The sequence below is a fragment of the Colius striatus genome, chromosome 4, assembly GCF_028858725.1.
Source record: "Colius striatus isolate bColStr4 chromosome 4, bColStr4.1.hap1, whole genome shotgun sequence".
Classification (NCBI taxonomy): domain Eukaryota; kingdom Metazoa; phylum Chordata; class Aves; order Coliiformes; family Coliidae; genus Colius; species Colius striatus.
The window spans coordinates 48,703,453-48,722,507 of NC_084762.1; the positions used below are offsets into that span (position 1 = coordinate 48,703,453).

Consider the following 19,055-nt stretch of genomic DNA (forward strand, 5'->3'; position numbering starts at 1 on the left):
TGCATGGAGGAGGCACTCGAAAGTAGTTGTCACTGCACATTTGCTACTGCAATAGTGTTATTTTTTAAATGGGCTGAGAGGCTGTTTGGTCATAAAACGCATAAACCCTGGCATTTTATATGTTCCCAGCCCAGCAACAGCCTCAGTGTTAACGTTGTGGAATTATGACCCGAGAGATCTGCTACAGCTGCTTCTGAGCAAGTGCATTGTGCAGCAATTTCCTCAGTTTTCTTTCTTTTTTTGTTGTTATTTAATAAGAGTTGTACTGAAAAAGGAATATTTTATTTTAGTTAGTAAACTGTTCTCATCTTTATCCAAGTTTTACTTTGTGTTCCTGATTCTCCTCCTTCTCCCATAGAGGGAGAGAGTGGATGCCTGGCTGGCGTTAAACCATGACATTATGAAACAGAAGTTGCTGAAAACAAAAGTTGATGTTGTGTAGAGGTTTCTCCCTCTTAAACCAAGGTAGGCTGACAGGATCTAAATGTTTTGTTTCTCCTAGGACTAAACGTTTAATGCAGCATGACCTGCTGAAGCAGAGCCAACAGCTCCACTCTCCACAGATCTCACTCAATAAGGCTTGAAGTTACAAGGGAATCAAGCCAGACTTTAAGCAATGCTGCAGAGGATGTCAAGGCTTGAGTGCTGAGATGAGGCTTCCCAGAGACAGTGCAGGAGGTCGGCAGTTGCTATGTCTCCAGGTCACAGTGGACACGGGCCCTCCCATGAAAAGCTGCCTACAGCTTTCCCTCATCTATATGCAAATGTATCTCAGCATCGCTACCCAGGTAATTCCGGTAGTGCACAGGATAAAAGCAGAAAGCAGCTCCTTGCCTCATTAACAGTTTTGGCAGCCCAGTCACCCCCAAGGCTGGGTGCCTCAGCGCACATCCTAGGAAGGAGCGCTCTGCTCCCCAGCCATCCATCCCATCCTGGGGAAAGGCACTGGCCCGCCTCAGTGCAGCAGCTCCTGGAGGCAGCTGCCTGAGGAAGGGGCAGCCCTCTCCAACACCACTCACTCCAGGCTCAGGTGCGAGAAGGTTTGAAGCCTTTATTTAGTAGCAATTAAATTATTCAATTGACACTAACCTCCAGCCAGCAGTTAAAATATTGTACAAAGAGCAGCTTGCCCTCGAGAAGCTCTGTACACAGTCCAGTGGAAACTTACACGCTCAGTCTGAACGCACCCCACTTGAAAAGGGGTAAAGCAGCCGTGCGCGGGAGGCCTCACGGAGGTGCTGCACTCACTGCCTTTGAAATGCCTTCCTCACTGCCTTCCTCCCGGGGAGGCTGCGGGACACTGCCGCAGCTCCTCGCCTCGCTCCCCTCCCCCCTCCCCGGACTGAGGAGGTTCTTGTGGCAGCGGCGCTGGGCACCAGAACTTCTAGTGCATGACACAGATTCTTTTAAAACCTGTTACTAGTGTGCAGTTCACGTCGATTCTATAGCTCTTTAAATGGCTCTGAATTCCTTAAACCATAAGGTTGGTAGCAAAACAGGAGAGCAAAATTCAAAACACACTGCACAAAACATGGAATAAATACCTCTGAGTAACGTTACCAGCTTCAAACAACTGCATTAATGCTCCAGAGGCAGGAACGCTCCTGGAACCCGACCACAACAGCTCAGGGTTCAAGGGAGTTATTTTAGTAAATGAAAAGTCACTTGATGAAAAATTACATCTTTACAGAAGTGACACAGCCTTCACTTCAGGACAGAATATTGCAGTTAGTTACTCTGTGTGCTTTGAAACATTCCCATGTCACAATAAATAGAACCAGTTTTACTTGCGCCAATGTCACCTATGAACGAAGGTATTCACAGAAGGGCCAAAGGGGTTCTATCCCTCATACACCACAACCTAATATAGGTGTATTCGGCACAGGGGGCCAGCTCGGAACCAGGGAGACTCCCTGTGTCCACACCGGCCCCCAGCGGCAGCCAGAACAATTCTTGCCCTACCTGCAGGACTGCAGACCGCCTACCACCAGCTCTGCTGGTTGATGCTCAATATTTTGCTTGATAACGTCAGGGTTGTTTTTTTCAGGAGAGAAGTAAAGGAAGGGGGAAAGTTAAAACAGATTAAGACTTATTTGTATCAGTCACAGGCTCCTTATTGCATTTTAATAAATATCAGGCAAGTTAAAGTAGTTTCTGTCCCAGTAGCTGCCAGAATAAAGCCAGTCCTGCGTACCGGTGTAGGGGTTGGGGCCTTGGTGGAACCATCTGCAAGGAAGGAGACGGCACGTTAGGGCAGCTGTTCACACACGCTGCTGCACACGTTCAGAACTGCTTTGCGGCACGTGTGGCAGGCGGCTGCTCAGCCTCGGGACTGGGGCTGCAGCAGCCCTCTGGGTTTTAAATTTGTAAGTAAATTTGAAGTCATCTTCAGAGGACAGAGCTGTCCCTTTGTCACGCCGCTTCAGTGTCTCCCAGGAAAACGACCAACCACTCAAAGCCAGCAAGACTCATCCAGCAAAGGACAGGTACAGTATTACCTCAAAGCAGTTGTGAACAATCATTTTGACATGCATAAGCAGTAACAGTTTTTACAAGACACATAAACACCACAAGCACTGCAGTCCTGAAACCAGAAAAGCGCGCTTTCCCCTGGATGTAGGTTTCCCTTTGGTTTTGTAAAGCCTTGTTCTGCAGTGCCTGGAGCTGGGACCCAGCGTGCCAGCTGCTCTTGGCACAGGTGCCCTGTGACCCACACGCCCTGGCCTGGAACATCCTCACTGCTTTTATGACCCTGTTGGTACTGGATCTGAGTGTCCAGAGAGCTGCAGGGAGTTGCTTGCAAGCTCTGACTAAGGTGGTGGGTGATAGGATCATGGAACTTGAGCTCCTTCCGCCTTTCCTTTCCTCCCATCTAACCCAGGGTCACTGTATATGTCACTGTCCATTCCTGGGACACACATATATAACCTTTGGAGAGAGGGGCTCTGGAGCTGTAAAGGAAGGTGCACTTACTTACAAGGCCATTTCACTGGCAAGTGTTCTCCAGTGAGGAGTACAACCCCATCTCATGTCACCGTGGCACAGAACTTTGTCCTTCCCCCCTTGCCCATGCCCATTTCTGGCAGACTCTGAACACTGCTTTCTGTTTGGGCCGAGGCACTGCAGCTGCTGCCTCAGCAGCACACACAACACAGTACCAAACCTCAGCACTGGAACTTCCTGCTGTATTTTGCCAAGCCATGTTTACAGCACGTCAGCTGCCTAGAAGCTGTTTCTGTGGTTCGTGTACTCCACCAGCTTCCTTTCACCTCCTCACTGGCCACAAAAGCCAGTTCTTTCTTTCTGTGCCTCACTGCAGCAAACACTTCAAATAAGCCTTGCTTGCACAAGGCAGCCCATTTTACCTTGGCTCTTCCCTTTGAGGGTACTATAAGGGTTCAGAACAGAAACTAAAGTACGTTTGGACCAAATATTACTCCATTTCTTTAAAAGGCAGAAGCAGAAAGGCCCACAGTATTGCAGTGTCAAAGCTGGGCAGCTAAGAAATAGATCTTGCTTGGCTCCAAAGATCTATGTGTACAGGAAGAAATGCCTTGTGCTGTCTTCACGGTGGCAAAGCAACAGCTGCAGGCACCAATGGGGCTCCTGCTGTCCTGGGTAAGTCAACAGAAGTTCCTCACCCCTGGTCCCGCACGTGGTTCACCACACACAGCATCACCTCCCTAGAGGCTGTGTCAGTCACTATTCTGTGTGGTGTGTCCAGGTCACCTCCTACTTCACAGGTAGCACCAGCCCTTCCCAGAGCACAAAGCCAAGCCTTTGCTGAGAGGCAGGGCTGTAAGCACAGTTACCTCAGCTCTCAGATTAGGGAATTATAGCACCCGATACCTCACTTCTATGTGGCTTTAACACCAGCGTAGGCCAGGACAAAGTGCCCATCCTCCAGCAACCACCTGCTTCCACAGGAAGGGGAAAGGTAGGGGGAAGAGCTGAGTTTGAGCTGGGTAAGTGATGGGGAAGGAAGGGACTGGTTTTCACCCAAAGCAACAGACCACTGCTGTGTTTCAGAACTGAATGAGTCTTTTTTTCTCGAGACCTAAGACTGCTGGTCAGTGTCTAAAACATGAAGTGTTCACCAGGAATTGCTGCTTCAGACACATCCAAATACCACTGCTAAAGCAGATTCAAAACCGAGTTTTTAAAGAATCCCTGGGTACTTGGGAGGATAGGGTTACTTTGCAGAGCTGCTCCCTCCTAAGCAGCCTGCTTTTCTGTGGTGAGGAGAATGCAGTAGCTCACAGCAGTTTAGATTACACTGCAGATTAAGGCCTACAGTTGACTTACTGGGAACAGACAGGAGAGTTTCCCTCCATAGTAGGCATTTTCTCCCTAAAAGCACAGCCCTTCCCCTACACGCTTGACATTTACCCTTTGGAGGCAGTTACACTTGGCATTCCTACCACAGAGATCAGACACTAGGAATTTTCTGCCAAAGCTTCAGAAACATCCTGGAAATCACCGGGTTCTTCGAGGGTACCCCAGGTGAGTGCTGAGCAGGTCTACAGTGCTTGCACAGCAGCAACTGAGGAACCTTACGAATGGCATCTGCACAAATGACACCCTCTGAAAACCACTGCTCTGCATCACCCCCTGGGAATTCCCCCATTTCCAGCCTCAGGTGCTACTTCATACACCTGGAAGAACCCAGCACAACTATCCCTTGCTTTGAACACAGCTGCCGAGACCTAGGACCACTCTGAGCTCTGGAAAGGAAGAGGGAGGTGCAAGGCTGTCCAGCACGTAGCACATTGGCTTGGAAGCACTACAAAGATGTTATTTTTCCACCAGTCTCGGGGCAAACCAACCCAAACACTTCAAGTGAGCACGCAGAGCAAAAAGACAAAAGCAGACGTGTCCAAACCTGGGGCTCTGGGATGATGGGTGACTTCATTTGAGAAAAGGGAAAAAAAAGTGATTTATAGTTACTAACAGACATTTTGCAGATATTTAATCCACAGCTTCTGGGTGACGGGGAAGAGATGAAGCTTGCTTACACTGAGAGAATGCAGCTCTACCTCTTTTCTTCTGTGAAGAAACCACCAATTATTACCATACTTTTAGACAGACCATGTCTGGTCAAACTAGATTCATTTGGTGGTGTTTTCAGAATTTCTACTTAGCTTGTACATAAAAGCTCCCAGTTGACCCCTCTGATGGTGAAAAACCCCATCCAAACACTACATCATAAAGCCAGCATCTGTCAGATCCCTTTGTAAGCCATCTTTTCCCTTAGCAATTCTAACTTGTGGTTGGAAGCCCTCTCAGGAGAGCATGACCTGACTATTTGGGCAATCGTCTCACTTCACAAGCTTTGAGAATGGTCAGGTGCAGGTGCAGTGTAGTGTTGTCACAGCACACAGCAGCTGATCCCAGAGGGCATGGGCACTGAGCTACCATCATCATCACCGGGGAAGCCTTTCCTCCTGGCTTTGCTTCCAATGTGCCTGTTTGGCCAGTTATAAATCAATCATCAGCAGCAGCAGCTGTCTTTACAAGCAGCTGGCAGTAACAACACCTTTTCTCTGACAGAACCCAGAGGTGCTCAAGAGAAGACACCTCAGATTGTACCTGAACAGGGAGGGGTATGTAGGCAGTGAGAAGGGGGGCTGAGGTTCTTGCCCTCAATGCTCACAGGCCCCCTGTAGGTAAGTACCCCTGCCCCAGGCAGCCATGCTCACCTCGTCTGCCAGTCCTCCTCAGACTTGGAGCGATTCTTGCGGGCAGTCCTTTGTTTTTCTTCTAGCCTCTTCTTTTCTTCACTAGCTAGATCTTGGAAGGAAGAGAAACACACAGAATGTGAAAGTGTAACATTAGACAGGGACGTTACTTCATCTGACACAGCAAGTAAGTGAAGGAAGTAGTAAAAGTTGTCCATGTAAATGTCCACATCCATGTAAAAAGCCTACTACATGACACAGTAGAGCTGCTGGTTTAGCCCAAGAGCAAAGGCAGGCCAGGCCAGCTGTGGCACAAGATTAGCCTGTGGAATTCCAGCCTTTAAAACTACTAAATACATGTTTATCCATGGCCTGAGGACCTTGAAAACCCGTAGACGTGACAGCAAATGTGAGCTAGGGGAGGTGGCGTATCTAGAATTTATTCTGATAGGGAAACCTCATAAAGATGTGCTGGATTTAGTTCAGAAGTCTGGCTGCCTGCTGCTTGTTGTCAAGGCTTGAGGTAAGTCATTACTAGTGCCCAGACTTATCAACAGGGGTTTCACTTCCAAACTGCTAAGAATTGTCTCTGCGGCACCCCTTCATATTTTTTTGTTAACACACTAAGGCAGCAGGTCCTAAACAATGAAGTCAAGGTCCTAAACAAGAACAGTTGCTTCTATCTGGCAGAAAAGTATGGTCAAAAGGTCTGAGGAGTAAGACAAACTCAGAGAGGGTCAGGTGAAGATCTTTCATATGAGAATCCTCAAAAAGCATTTCATAAGCATCTCAGAAAAAACAGTTGAGAGAATGATTTTCAGGAGACTACCTGCTACTGCCAGGGGCCCTGCCAGCTACTACCACACTAAACATTAGCAGGCTAGACAAATTGTATGCTGTTAGGATCGTTATGGGATACAGTCTGATGAATTACTGGGGATGCTCTGAACCCACAATGTCCATCCTGCTTGCCACAAAAGAACCATACAGGCAGGTGATGGGAATTCACTCATCTGCTTTTCTAAAAGCCTTGAAGAAGTGGTGATCAGCTTCTGAGAAAACAACTGCACAGGTACAATTGCACTGTGTTATACCCGTGCCACCGTCTTTCACGCCCAGATCTCAGACTACCTGGCAGTAGCCACAGTCATTGCCCTATTACATAGATCTAAATCAGAGGCCTTGTGACTTACCCCAGACACTCAGCCACTCAGAGACAGCTGAGAGTACCCATGCTACAAAGGTGCCCATCCTCATTTACTATGCAAAATACCAAAGAAAAGGAGCAAAAGAATGCTGGGAGGGAGGCTGTTACACGGCCTGTCAAGGTATGCCCATGCCAAGGCATGTGTCAGAAGACTACAAGACATTTTTTCACTCTATGGCATCTACAGTAACCTCTTGGAGATTTCTCAAAAGAAATCTCTTGGAGGTTTCTACTCACTGAGAGTCTCACCATGTATTTCTAGTAACAGTTCTGCATCAAGTGTATTTTTCAGCACCACAGTTTCCCTTTAATAGTCTAGTCTGCATTTCTCAGGCTAGTTTCCAACTATGGAGACTATGGATATCTGACTACAGAGCACAGCAGAGGGCCTAAAGCGACACAAAAAGCATAGCATTGGGGCAAGTTAAGACTTCCTGTTCATATGGGAAAACATAAGCAAGCAGGTGGTGCAGTGCATTCCTGGGCAGTAGCTAAGCACCCACAAACCACTTGTTCACTCCCACCCACCCCAGCAAGTTAAGGGAGAGAATGAAGGAGTAAAAACCAAAAAAATCCTCATAAGTTTAGGTAAAGATAGTTTAATAAGTGAAAGGAAAGAAGGAAGAAAGAGTGATGCAATCATTTACTACCTCCCACCAGCAGTCCTGCATCCATCCAGTCTCCAAGCAATAGCTACTCCCCCACAACACACACTATTTATTGCTGAGGGTTATATGATGATCTATAGTATGACATGGAATATCTCTCTGGTCAGTCTGAGGCAGCTGCCCTGGCAGTGTCCTATCCAGCCTCTTAACAACCCCAGAAACAAAGAAGGCCTTAACACTGCGCAGATGGATGTGGTTCAGCAATGGCTAAAACGCCGGAGTGTTAGCAGCACTGCCTTGGTCACTGATCTAAAACACAGCACCATGTTATGGGCTGCAATGAAGAAAGTGAGCTCCACCCCCACCAGCCCCCATAGGGGTGGGTGACGTACCTTTTGCGTACCACAGCCTGCAGAAGGCTCTATTAAACAGCTGCTATCTTGCACCATGGAGGAATGTATCTTTATGGGCACCTGCTTACTCCAACAGTTCATCTAATAACTTGAATGTGGAATTCACTTTCTGCCCCCCGTCCCTCAGTTTCAGCAGCAAGCAAAGTCGCCGCTGCCGACAGCTTTTATAGGAGTTACCTATTTCTCCATTTTCCATGGCTCTGATATCTGGTCGGAGCCGGCAGTCAGTTTTGGGAATGACACTCTCCATTTCTTTGTCCAATTCGTTCAAAGCCATAGCAAAGCTAGTAAAATTATACATCTGAAATTCAAAGACAAAAAAGGTGACTTTACAGTGTCTCTGCCTGCTAGCCTTAATATGCAAGAAACTGCTGTCTGAAAACAAACATCTAAGTGGGTTTGTTTGCTGTTTCATCCCTTGAGACAGCTGTACTCAGGATACCAGCAACACAGCACTGGCAGCCAGGGTGCAGGTGATCCTTGGTGTTTCTGCTTAAGCAGGCCAGCATCCAATTACTCAGTGTACTATGTTCCTCCCATCTCCTTCCTCCAGTCCTACTGGTATCCTCCCTATCTCTGTGATCTCCGTAGAGACTTCTCCCTTCATTAACCCACTGAAGATACCTCTCCTTGTTCCAATGCTTTGTCTGTCCAGTTGCACACCTGCCCATGTGTTGTGCCAACTGGCTCCCCAGCAGCGTATCCCACACCAACTCGTGGCATGCAGGCTTTGCAGGTGTCTCTGAGGAAGTGCCTGTCCTCTAACAAAGCCCTTCAGAAGAGCTTTCTCACAAGACAGGTGCCCCAGTGCAGGGAGCAAGGTGGAGAGAAGACAAGGGAAAAGCCCCCAGACCACTGGCTACATGAAGCATCCCATTTTCCAGAGAAATTTCCCTACCTCTATTCATACCTGAGGCAGTTTTCCCTCCAACCCCACCTTAGAGAGTTACAATTGTAGTGCAAAAGCTTGTGTAACAAACAGGTTAATCCAGATTTGTTGATGAAAGAGACAACAAATGGGTTTGTTCTGTGTCGAACACACAGAATAAGAGGACAGCAGCACACGCTTTCAATAAGCAGAAGCATAGCTGACCTGCGCTGAATTTGGAGGTCTTGGAGTTATCTTCCATAGCAAAACACTCCCAGGAATAACATACACGCTCTCAGAATCTGGCAATGGCATCTCATCTGGTTCCTCAGGATTGCCCACCTAAAACACAAAGAAAAGTGAAGTTCTTACACCCATCCATCCCAATATTCAAACATGCATGAAGTTATTTCCTTGACCAGAAGTAATTTCAGCAACAAATAAACTTTTCTAGATGCTTGTCAGGCATTCCAGCATTAACACTGACAGTAAACACACTCTCAGTTCCCTCCCAATGGAAAACCAACAACAGTTTCTTGCGTCAGCATCTTCATGGATACAATCTGGATGTTTGAGCACTCAGAAATGTCAGTTTTTCCACTACAGAGACATCTCATTTCCTCAAACACAAGCATTTTCATGCCTGATACTTCACTCCATTACTTGCCTCACTGAAGCTGAAGAGAAGTTACGCTCCTCATCCTTCCACATCCAAGAAACACCGGCACATAATGCAAATGCTGCCTTCAGCTTGTGCATAACAGAAAGCCTTACACTACTGCTTTTTGCTTGGAGGAACCTTCCTTTCCACAGGCCACTGTGCTACTGAAATGGCCAACTGCAAACATTAAATGAATACCCTACAGATTAGCTTCTTCCTCTGGGAAGGGCATCCCATGCAGGCTGACACACAGCCCAAGGAAGCTGCAGCACTGGGGAATGCTTTTCCCAGAAAGAACAACACCCTGGGTTCCTAAGGCCTTAGGGAGTAACTGGTGGTTGCAGCACAGATGTGACCTGAACTAGTTGTAAGCCATCCTCTTTTCCAGGCAGAGCTCTAAAGTACCGGGGTCCAATGCTTCTGGACCCAGAAGCCTTTGACTTCTGTCCCACAGGTGTATGTTACAATACCAAAGTTAGTAACTTTAGTTACTAAGTAAAGTCAGCTAGGTCATGAATACAATTCTCCCAAGAAAACCTGGTGTTGCTATTGCTGGTGTCAGAGCTAAGAACAGCAGCATGCTTTCAGAGACCACTGTCCAGAGTTACTTTAAGTTCAACCTATAACACTTTAAACACTTTGGCTACGTGCCAATAGCTTTAATCCTGCTGCTAATAAGCTTTGCCCTCTGATGGTTGCATCAGATAATACACACAGATACCCTAGTGCCAAGAGAAAATAGGAATCCTGTACCCAAACTGGACTCAGTTGTCCTCCGAGATGATTCACGTGTTATGCCTCCAAGAAAATTAGGAAGCATTAAGGATTCTGTTTCCCTGTGGAGAACTTGGTCGGGTACAGTGCTTTTAATAATGAGCAGGTTGCAAAGCAGCCAGAACAATGTGCAGACCAGGTTCAGTCCCTCAGCTGTTAGGAAGATAAAAAGGGATTTTATTTGACTAACTCTCAACTGTGCTAGCAACCTGTTCTTTAATGGATACCAACCAATCCTTCAGAAATTGGGAATTTGAAGCAGAACAGATCAGAAAGACATCTATACACCAAAACAAAGACACTTCAATACCCGACTGCCAGACTCCTCACCAACTTCCACAGAACAGCCTGCAATTGCACCTGCAATTTCTGCCTTGTTGGATATCTAATCTTAAAAATTAGCATTCATAAGTATTACAAAGAAGTAGGTAAAAAGTGGATTACAAAAAGAGCTAGGTTAAAAAAAAAGGTGGACTTTCGTGTGCTCTTGCCCCAGTGACCAGTATTTTATGCTCGGCGCTACTCATGCCCTCAGTGTATTGCTAAGGAGGGCAGCAACTGATTTGGCCAACTCTGGTGTCTGTACACGAGGCCTGTGTCTGCTGCTGCATTATATTATGCTCTTCCATATATTTGCACTGAAAATTCTGCACAAAATGCTTCATCTTGATTAAAAAGAGACTCTAGTTCATCCACAACAGGCCTACTGTAATTTCTGATGGTGGTAAAACATCATCTTTACACATATGAAGGCTTGCCTGGCTCCCTGCAATATTACTTTTTCAAGTTTTATCCCTGTAAAAATTAAATGGACTTGGGAAACTCTGTGGCAATCTGCAAAAGGATTTGCATCCAGGCAGGACCCCTGAAGGGAGGCAGAAGCGATTCTTCATTAGTAGCAGCGTGGCATGAAGAACAGCTTGAAAACAACTAAATCCATCTGAAAATCCTCATGAGGAGAAATTTCAAAGGCCACGTCCTTTCACGCCTGAATGAATCCTTCACTACCACAAGGAGACAAACCCCAGTTTGACACTATACATGAGACCTGGCTCACCCGGGTGCTCAAAACCCATAAACAACATCAGCTGCTCAAACCCAGTGGGGCAGAGGGAATGCACGTTCAATGACCACTGCCCCGTTCCTAGCGTACAGCACAAAGCTTCCGCTTTGACACAGAAACGGTTCTGTTAACCCAGCAGAAAAAAGGCGGCTTTTCTGGAGGCAGAGCAACACTGGTGCTTGAGCTTTGTGCAACAGGATGCTTCATTCTGCAGTGACAAGCAAGGATCATCTTAAGTGTTCTCGGAAAAACAAAGTAGCAGCTGAACAAAGACACAGGATGTTTTCCTTTGCTTCTCCTCCCTAGAGCTCACCAGGTCAGACTCCGGGAGAAGCAGTTAATCCCCAGTGCTTTAGCACTCTCTTGATGACAAGCACTGGAGCAATGTCAGATAGAGCAACAATCTGAAGCTGCACAGGAGCAACTGCCTTCAGAGTCCTCGGCCTCTTTTTTTTTCCTCGAGTATAAAAAACTACCAATTCCCAAACCAACAAAAACATCTGCCTCCAGTCAAAAGGGAACAATCCCGGGTTTAAGCTATTGTGGGAGAGGTTGCTGTTTGTCAAGCTGCATGTTATCACCATCCTCATTTACCTTAAGCAATAAGCAAACTGCTGACCAGAAATCTGGAAGAATTAAGAATGAGGGCTGTTTTGTTTTTTTTTTCCCAGAAGATAAAAAAAATGCAATTGTGGAGGAAAAAGCATCTCTGTGCTTGTGGAAATTTAACAGAAAGCAACACAAAAGTTTCTTGCAAAGGCTGGGAAATATTATCTTCTGTCGTGATGAGAAACTAGGCTATTCTGCCTCCAGGAGTCCAAATCCTCCTATAAGAATATAAATGTTATCATACATGATCAGAACCACAGGCCAACTAATGCACAGGTACTTGCTCCATGTGACTTGGGAGGAAGAGACAGGTTATTGAACCAGCCAGTATTCAGATCACTCCCAACTTTTGGCAAGTCTGAATAAAAATCCTTGAGAAAGAAAGCATTTTATCGCTTAATGCTTGTACTCATCCATCCATTCTGTATCCTACCAGGAAAGAGAGGATAAGTGGAAAGAAATCTTAACGCTCATAAATGCTGCTAAAATATTTAGCTGCCTTATCATGCTTTTGAGATATTGCCCTCTACATGATTAATACCTGTTTACTGCTTTTCTTCTCTTCTGTATTTTTCTTGTCATTTTTTTTGTAAGCTTCAAACGTAGCTGGGTCAACACTGTACAAACACTCAGTCCACTTCCCATACAGTGCACAAAGTTTCTTTTTGCTGTCAAAAGAAGACTAAGTTTACTAAGGAGCTTGAAGAGATTTATTTCATCATTTCAGACAAAAATACTACAGAGAAGAACTTTCGAGAGCTGCTCTTAAGACTCTGTCACTGGTGTTGTACAAGCCCTAACCTGCTGCTCGAGGTTCATACCCTTGACTGACTAGGTTAAGGGCATTTGTTTCTACATCTCCCATTGGAAGCAGAGGGGCGGCCACTTGCCTCCCATTAGGAATGAATAAAAGCTGTTACCTTTTGTCCTGAATGTAGCCTTCAACTTTATGCAGCTCCTTCCCAAAGAGGCCACAGGGCTTGAAGCTTAGTACACATTTCTCACCAGTTCTGAAGGTCGAAGAGAGGGCACTAGTTACTTCCAAATGCTTTACCTCTTCGAACTCAGCAGCAAGAGAAAGCACTCACACTCTTAACTTACTTATGGTTAGTTATTTCCACATTTCCGTACTGCTCGATCCAAAGTTTGCCCACGATGATGTTATGCACACAGCACGTAGGGTTTGTCCACGTGTAGGCCTCGCTGTGTCTAAGGGAAGGGAACAAAATATAAAATACTGGACCTTTGCACTGGATGTCACTCCTGCAACAAGCCATCATCATCTATAAATTGTGTGAAGCCTTGAAATGGACACAGCAATAAATCAGGAAACTCCAGTTTATTAAATAACCCGTTGCTACTGATTGTACTAATTTGTTAAAACAGCCACTTGAGTGCCATCACTGAACAACATGAAGAAAGCAAACAGGACTTGAGCCTGCCACTCTTCCTAGGACTGATGTCCAGGCCTCTGCAGAACACACAGATACAAGCCTCAAGTATGGCTTACATTAGTATATATTAGGAGAAATTACGGCAGTTCTTTTTGTCTTCTCATCCCCTGCCTCCCCACAAACTGATCTGTCATCAAATGTCAGGATGTGAGTGTTGGACATGGCCGTTCCCAAGCCACGAGACACTAATGCACACTCATCACCATGGATATGGCCACTGTGCCTATGCAGTTACTACTTAACAACTTACTCAAGAAGCTCCAAAGTCATTGTGCCTTTTGGTTCCGCTTCCACACTTTTGCCCCAGAATTTGAGTTTAGGATAAATTGAGCCGTGAAACACAAAGTCATTATTTAAACCTTCAGCATAGAAAGCACTGATTGGTGGATGATGGCTAACTTGTTCTGAAAGAAGTCTAAATCCAAGGTCATCTCTGAAAAACAAAGATAATCAAAAGCATGGGTCTGTGTATCAAGTGTAGTGAAGTTCCCTGGAGTGAAACAAATAGTTGCACCCACGCACAGTTGCTAGTTAAAACAAAAAGACGGATGAAGTAATACACAGAATAGCCTCATTCTAAATAACTGAGAAGACAGGTAAAAGGGTAACAAGAACTACCAAATCTGATCAGCCAATATGCTTACTTTTGACAGTAACCTCTCTCAAACTTTCACATAAACATAGGCCAAAACCTCACCCGAGAGAAAAAGCTGCCCTAAGTGCAGCTGCACACTAACAGACTAACGGTGCCTGTTTGTATTCTGGACACTCAGATAATGAACACTGCAATTCTGAGGCCTCCTTTACATACCATGCATCTTTTCATCCAGAAGGTTTCTGAAGAATTTTTTTAAATAAAACTTGCTTTTAAACCTGACAAATTTCATTTGCCTGCTGCAAGTCGAAAAAATCAAGTGGGTTCCCTTCTCTGGAAGGTGCATTGCTGAATATTAACAGGCATTCCAGCACCTTCAGCAGCTGCCGGGAGAAGGGGTCGAATCTTACAAGGCAAAGAGCAGCCTGCAAAGCCACCTGACATGACTGATGAAACAGTTATACAGAACACCACACCCTGCTCTTCAGTGCAATCTTTGCTCATTACCTGATCAATTCATATGTCTCTCCAAGCAGGGGGTTGAAGGGCTTCCCTGTGCGCTCCCACTGCGAGGCTACGGCAGACACGGCAAAGGCAGCAACGCACTATTCAAATAAAAGAAAGAGTCAGAGTTCGGTCCTTACCAAGGAACAGCAGCAGCCACGGTATGACAGAACGACCCTTCTGAAAGAGCTTAGCAAAGTTCTGTGTGAATACACGGGTTTGATCGAGGAAAAAAGTCAGTCTCAGGAAAAGCAGAACTGGCTAACAGATAAGAGAATCTCACATGCAGCAAATTGCAGGAGTTCCTCCTGGAGTAAGACTAGCTACAAAGAGTAAAGGCACTCCCAAAGCCTTCACTGAGGGCTAGCACAAATTACCCTAGCTCAAGTACCTGCATGCGCTCAGTTGTGCTGGAGAGTGAGCTGGCTTTGTGGATGAGGTATGTGTGCTCCATGTATTCTGTCAGCCGCTGCAGGAAGCTCAGGGGCTCGTTGAAGATAACCGGCATGGTGATCTTCGACAGCTCCTGGTGCACAAATGAAACTGGTGTTAAAACCCTGCCGATTAGATACGCTGCCCTCCAGTAACCCAGGGCTAATTGGCTTATTATAAAAATAAATGATGCTCTTAGTGCTAATGCAATGTGCTTGACCTGGCTCCACTCATGCTGCAAGGAAAATAAACCCTACACATCCCTTATGAGCTTGATAAACCTGCCTATCCGTGTTGATGTTAAGGGTACTTTTAAAACAAAACCAAAGATCAAACAAACAAACTTCCAGTCAACAAATGCATTAAGAAAGTGACATGAAACAATGGAGTGAAGTATGACGGACCCTTTTTAAGACTAAGTTATTTGTTACTCTTAAAATAGACCCAGGCCAACTAATTGCTTAAAGATAATCTTTTTTGGAGGCAGTTGGGCAGGTGGGGGGAGGAGGATGAGAAAGGACAGGGAAACTTGTTGGCACAGGAGTAAAAACAGAGATTCTGTATTCTGAAGAAAAAGAGGAAATTATGTAATAGGAATTATATTTAAAAAAAAGTCCTACAGTTTTGATGCTGTTTATTCTCTTTCCTGTTTTTAAAAAAGCATGCCCTCTGAATGCATAACAAAGCAATATTTTAAACTGCCTGCAGAAGCAAATTAAAAGTGTACCGTATGTCCACTGGCAATGTGGGCAGTAAACAGCACTGTTATTAACCGTAACAGCATCTGGCACTAACAGCCTTGCCAGACACTTCAGTACAACCCCCTGCGAGCCCCTCCCTGCCCAGCTGCAACTCCTGTGCAGCAATTTCTGCAAAGCAGAATTAAAACCTTTATTGACTTTTTCTCCTGCACACACCTTTATGCAAGACAGGCTTTCAACCTACACTTTGTATTTAAACTTTGTAACATTTTTCCGCTAAAGCTGCCATGAGAAGAACCCTCAGATACCTCACAGCAACTCAGGAGCCTTGGAGCTGCTATACAGGCATTCCCCAGCATTTCCACATCTCATTGCTTGGTGCTGTTTCTAACTATAGCAGGAGGCAGAGGAGCAAACAACAGTGACTAAACGCACACATTCTCTTCTGTAAGCTACTGTTACAATTTGACAGGTTTATCAGCAGTAAGTGCCTCCAGCCTATTGCAGGCTCTAATGTAGAGAACTCTTCTCAATTCACCTTTAGCTGTAAGCAGATTAGGTGCCAACCAGCTAACCTCTGATGTGGCCACCATCTGGTCATTAACACCAACGGGAGAAACACTGAGATGCTAAGGGGAGGTAAAAGAACAAAATTAAAGTACTTTGGTTTTTGGTTTTGTTTTGTTTTTCCAGAAAGTAAAACCTTTTTACTCCCACAAAGTCCTTTAAGGGTTAAAATCAAGAGAAAATGCTTTTACTGAAGGAATATTGCTCTGACCAAGCCTTACCTTTGAGTTGGGAAAGCAAATAAAGCATGAACAGCAACATTTTTTAAAAATAAAATACAGTTTGGACCTCAAATGAAACAGTAACTCCACATCTTTTATCATAGCTTTCTGATGACCCACCATTCCAATGCATTTTCTTAAGATACTCCAGATACTGAAGTCATTTCTGGAAAACATCGGAGATGGCAAGCTTGTTCTGCAGAAAGCAACAGGGAAGAAGGCAGAAGTAAAAAAAAGTTTCCCATCATTAACCATGACTAAGAAACCCAAATACTCTTTTTTTTCAAGGTAACAGTTTTCCAATTTTTAAACTAAAAGCAGTGCTACTTTGAAGCATTTAAACTCTTTTACCAGCACAGAAACCTGGATTTCTCCAAAAACAGTACCAGAATCTTTCCCTTAGTTTTACATAAAAACAGTGTCAGAGAATTTCTACACCACTTATCAGAACAGCAGCACCATTGTATTATTTAGTTGTGTCTTTGTGAGAAAGTTATTTCCTAGCAGGTACATAGGTATGTTGATTACATGGGATGAGATTTGAGGGTTAAACAGTAGATGGTTGGGTTTGGGGTTTTTTTTTGATATTTAGTTGATGATGTCACTCACTCTATCACTCACTCCCTATTCAGCTTTTTCCATTCACACAGAAATATTTTGTGAAACAGATCTTCTTGAATGGTATTAAGTATAAAACCTTTCTGTGGATGCTTTGATAAAGATGTCCAGGAGAGGACAGTGTCCACCAAGTATTCAGTCTTATCTTCATTTGTAATGTTTACTTATTACTTTTTTCCCACGTATTCTTTAATGAAGGGAGTTAGCAGAGCAGGTATTTGTGCTTAAGCAAGCCCTTCTACATGTAAAACACACTCACGTGCCTCTCGTTTGCTAAAGTATACACAGAGACTGCTTTGCTGACATATTAAAACTTACAATTTCATTCAAGTTAACCTGTCCCTCTAATCAATTTAATTACGTGAAAGTTGTCATCTAGTTTCAGCCATTCATCCCTATTTGTTACCCATACCAGCCAAACCTGAGAGTCAGTTCTTCTCTCCACACATACCAAAGAAACAAAGCAGTTTTGAAACACCAAGAAAGATCCTAGGGGCAAGTAAGGACATGTGGAAAAATGAGAGGCAGCCAAGACTTGAGGCCTACTAACCTTGACACACTCCCTGTGATTAAGGGAAAGGTTTGGGAATGCAAAAATTTCCTTCCAGATGTCAATTTTAGAAACCACTCAGGAAGCTAATTTTAGCTTTAAGTGACAAAAACATCTGCTGCAATTTCTGAACAGAGATAAAATGTATTGAAGATCATTTACTTGAACATAAACACTTGCCCAAAGCATTATCTGTACTAGATCAACTACTACAAGAATCTTGTGGGGAAGAAGACATATGGTATGAGAAAGGCATATTTAGCTTGCTCTTCATGTAAACCTGACAGAATAATCTCCTGGCTCCCAAAATGCTAAACACAAATGTATTTACATTCTGACAGGACTCCAGTGAGGGCACCAAAGGAAAAGCTGACTACAAAAACTCAGCGGTAAGACGGAAGCAGCAGCAACAACTGGATGTTAAATGTTGGCAGGTATTATAGAACATTTTTTTGCAAGGGGTTTTTTGAGTTGGTTGGCTGGGCTGTTTTTTGGTCTGTGGTTTGCTTTGGGGGGGTTGTTGGGTTTTGGTGGGTTTTTTTGGTGGATTTGTTTTAAATGCAATTAAAGTTTCCCTCTTAATAAGAAGCCTTTTGAATGCTTACAGATTATTTAAGAACACTCTATGAACAATCAGTATGGTGGAAACTAGATTTAAAACAAAAAAATCAGAATAAGACAGCAGATTTTAAGTGGCTTCACCTGTATTTATATGCACATCCCAACACTTAATTCCTTGGAACCAACAGATTTATCCCTGCATCTCCAAAAACAAACCACTAACAGCTACCATCCAAAACTGACCTCCCCATGTAAAAACTCTTACCACTCAAATAAGGGAGGCAGATTAGAGCTCAGGTTCTCTAGATTAAAGTAGGAAACAGTTCAATTTATACTGACTGCTGAACAGTGTTAGGTACTCTCATGTGCAACCCAAATGCAGCTGCAGATTCTCTGTTCACGTCAGGAACTACAGGAAGGGAGTAAGATTTTAAGCAAAATAAATCCATCAGGTCCTTTCATAGAATCATAGAATGGTAGGGTTGGAAGGGACCTTTAGAGATCATCTAGTCCAATCCCCCCTGCAGAAGCACATTCACCTACATCAGGTCGCATAGGAACATGTCCAGGTGGGTCTTGAAGACCTCCAAGGAAGGAGACTCCACAACCCCTCTGGGCAGCCTGTGCCACTGCTCCATCACCCTCACAATGAAGTTTAAGTGGAACTTTTTGTGTTCCAGCTTCATCCCATTACCCCTTGTCCTGTTGCTAGATGCAACAGAAAAATGGGATGTCCCAACCTCCTGACACCCACCATTTAGATATTTATAAATGTTAATAAGATCTCCCCTCAGTCTCCTCTTCTCCAGACTAAACAGCCCCAGTTCCCACAGCCTTTCCTCATATGAAAGATGCTCTAGTTCCCTGATCATCTCAGTGGCCCTGCGCTGGACTCTCTCCAGCACTTCCCTGTCCCTCTTGAGCTGAGGAGCCCAGAACTGGACACAGGACTCCTGGTAAGGCCTCACCAA

General features: G+C 44.7%; 1 protein-coding gene across 3 annotated transcripts in view; it reads right to left on the minus strand.

Moving 5' to 3' along the window:
- Positions 1–1,031: 1,031 nt before the first annotated feature.
- OSBPL1A (oxysterol binding protein like 1A) overlaps positions 1,032–19,055 on the minus strand; it is a 75,973-nt gene continuing 57,949 nt past the window's right edge. For 2 of the 3 annotated variants that reach the window (XM_061995261.1, XM_061995262.1), the window contains exons 18-28: positions 16,476–16,551; positions 14,826–14,960; positions 14,438–14,535; positions 13,586–13,768; positions 12,983–13,090; positions 12,802–12,891; positions 12,423–12,549; positions 9,000–9,116; positions 8,084–8,207; positions 5,700–5,790; positions 2,233–4,906 (exon numbers count right to left, since the gene is read on the minus strand). In XM_061995261.1, coding sequence (XP_061851245.1) covers positions 4,795–4,906; positions 5,700–5,790; positions 8,084–8,207; positions 9,000–9,116; positions 12,423–12,549; positions 12,802–12,891; positions 12,983–13,090; positions 13,586–13,768; positions 14,438–14,535; positions 14,826–14,960; positions 16,476–16,551 — 1,261 coding nt within the window. In that variant the 3' untranslated portion in view covers positions 2,233–4,794. The other variant, XM_061995263.1, reaches the window with a different exon arrangement.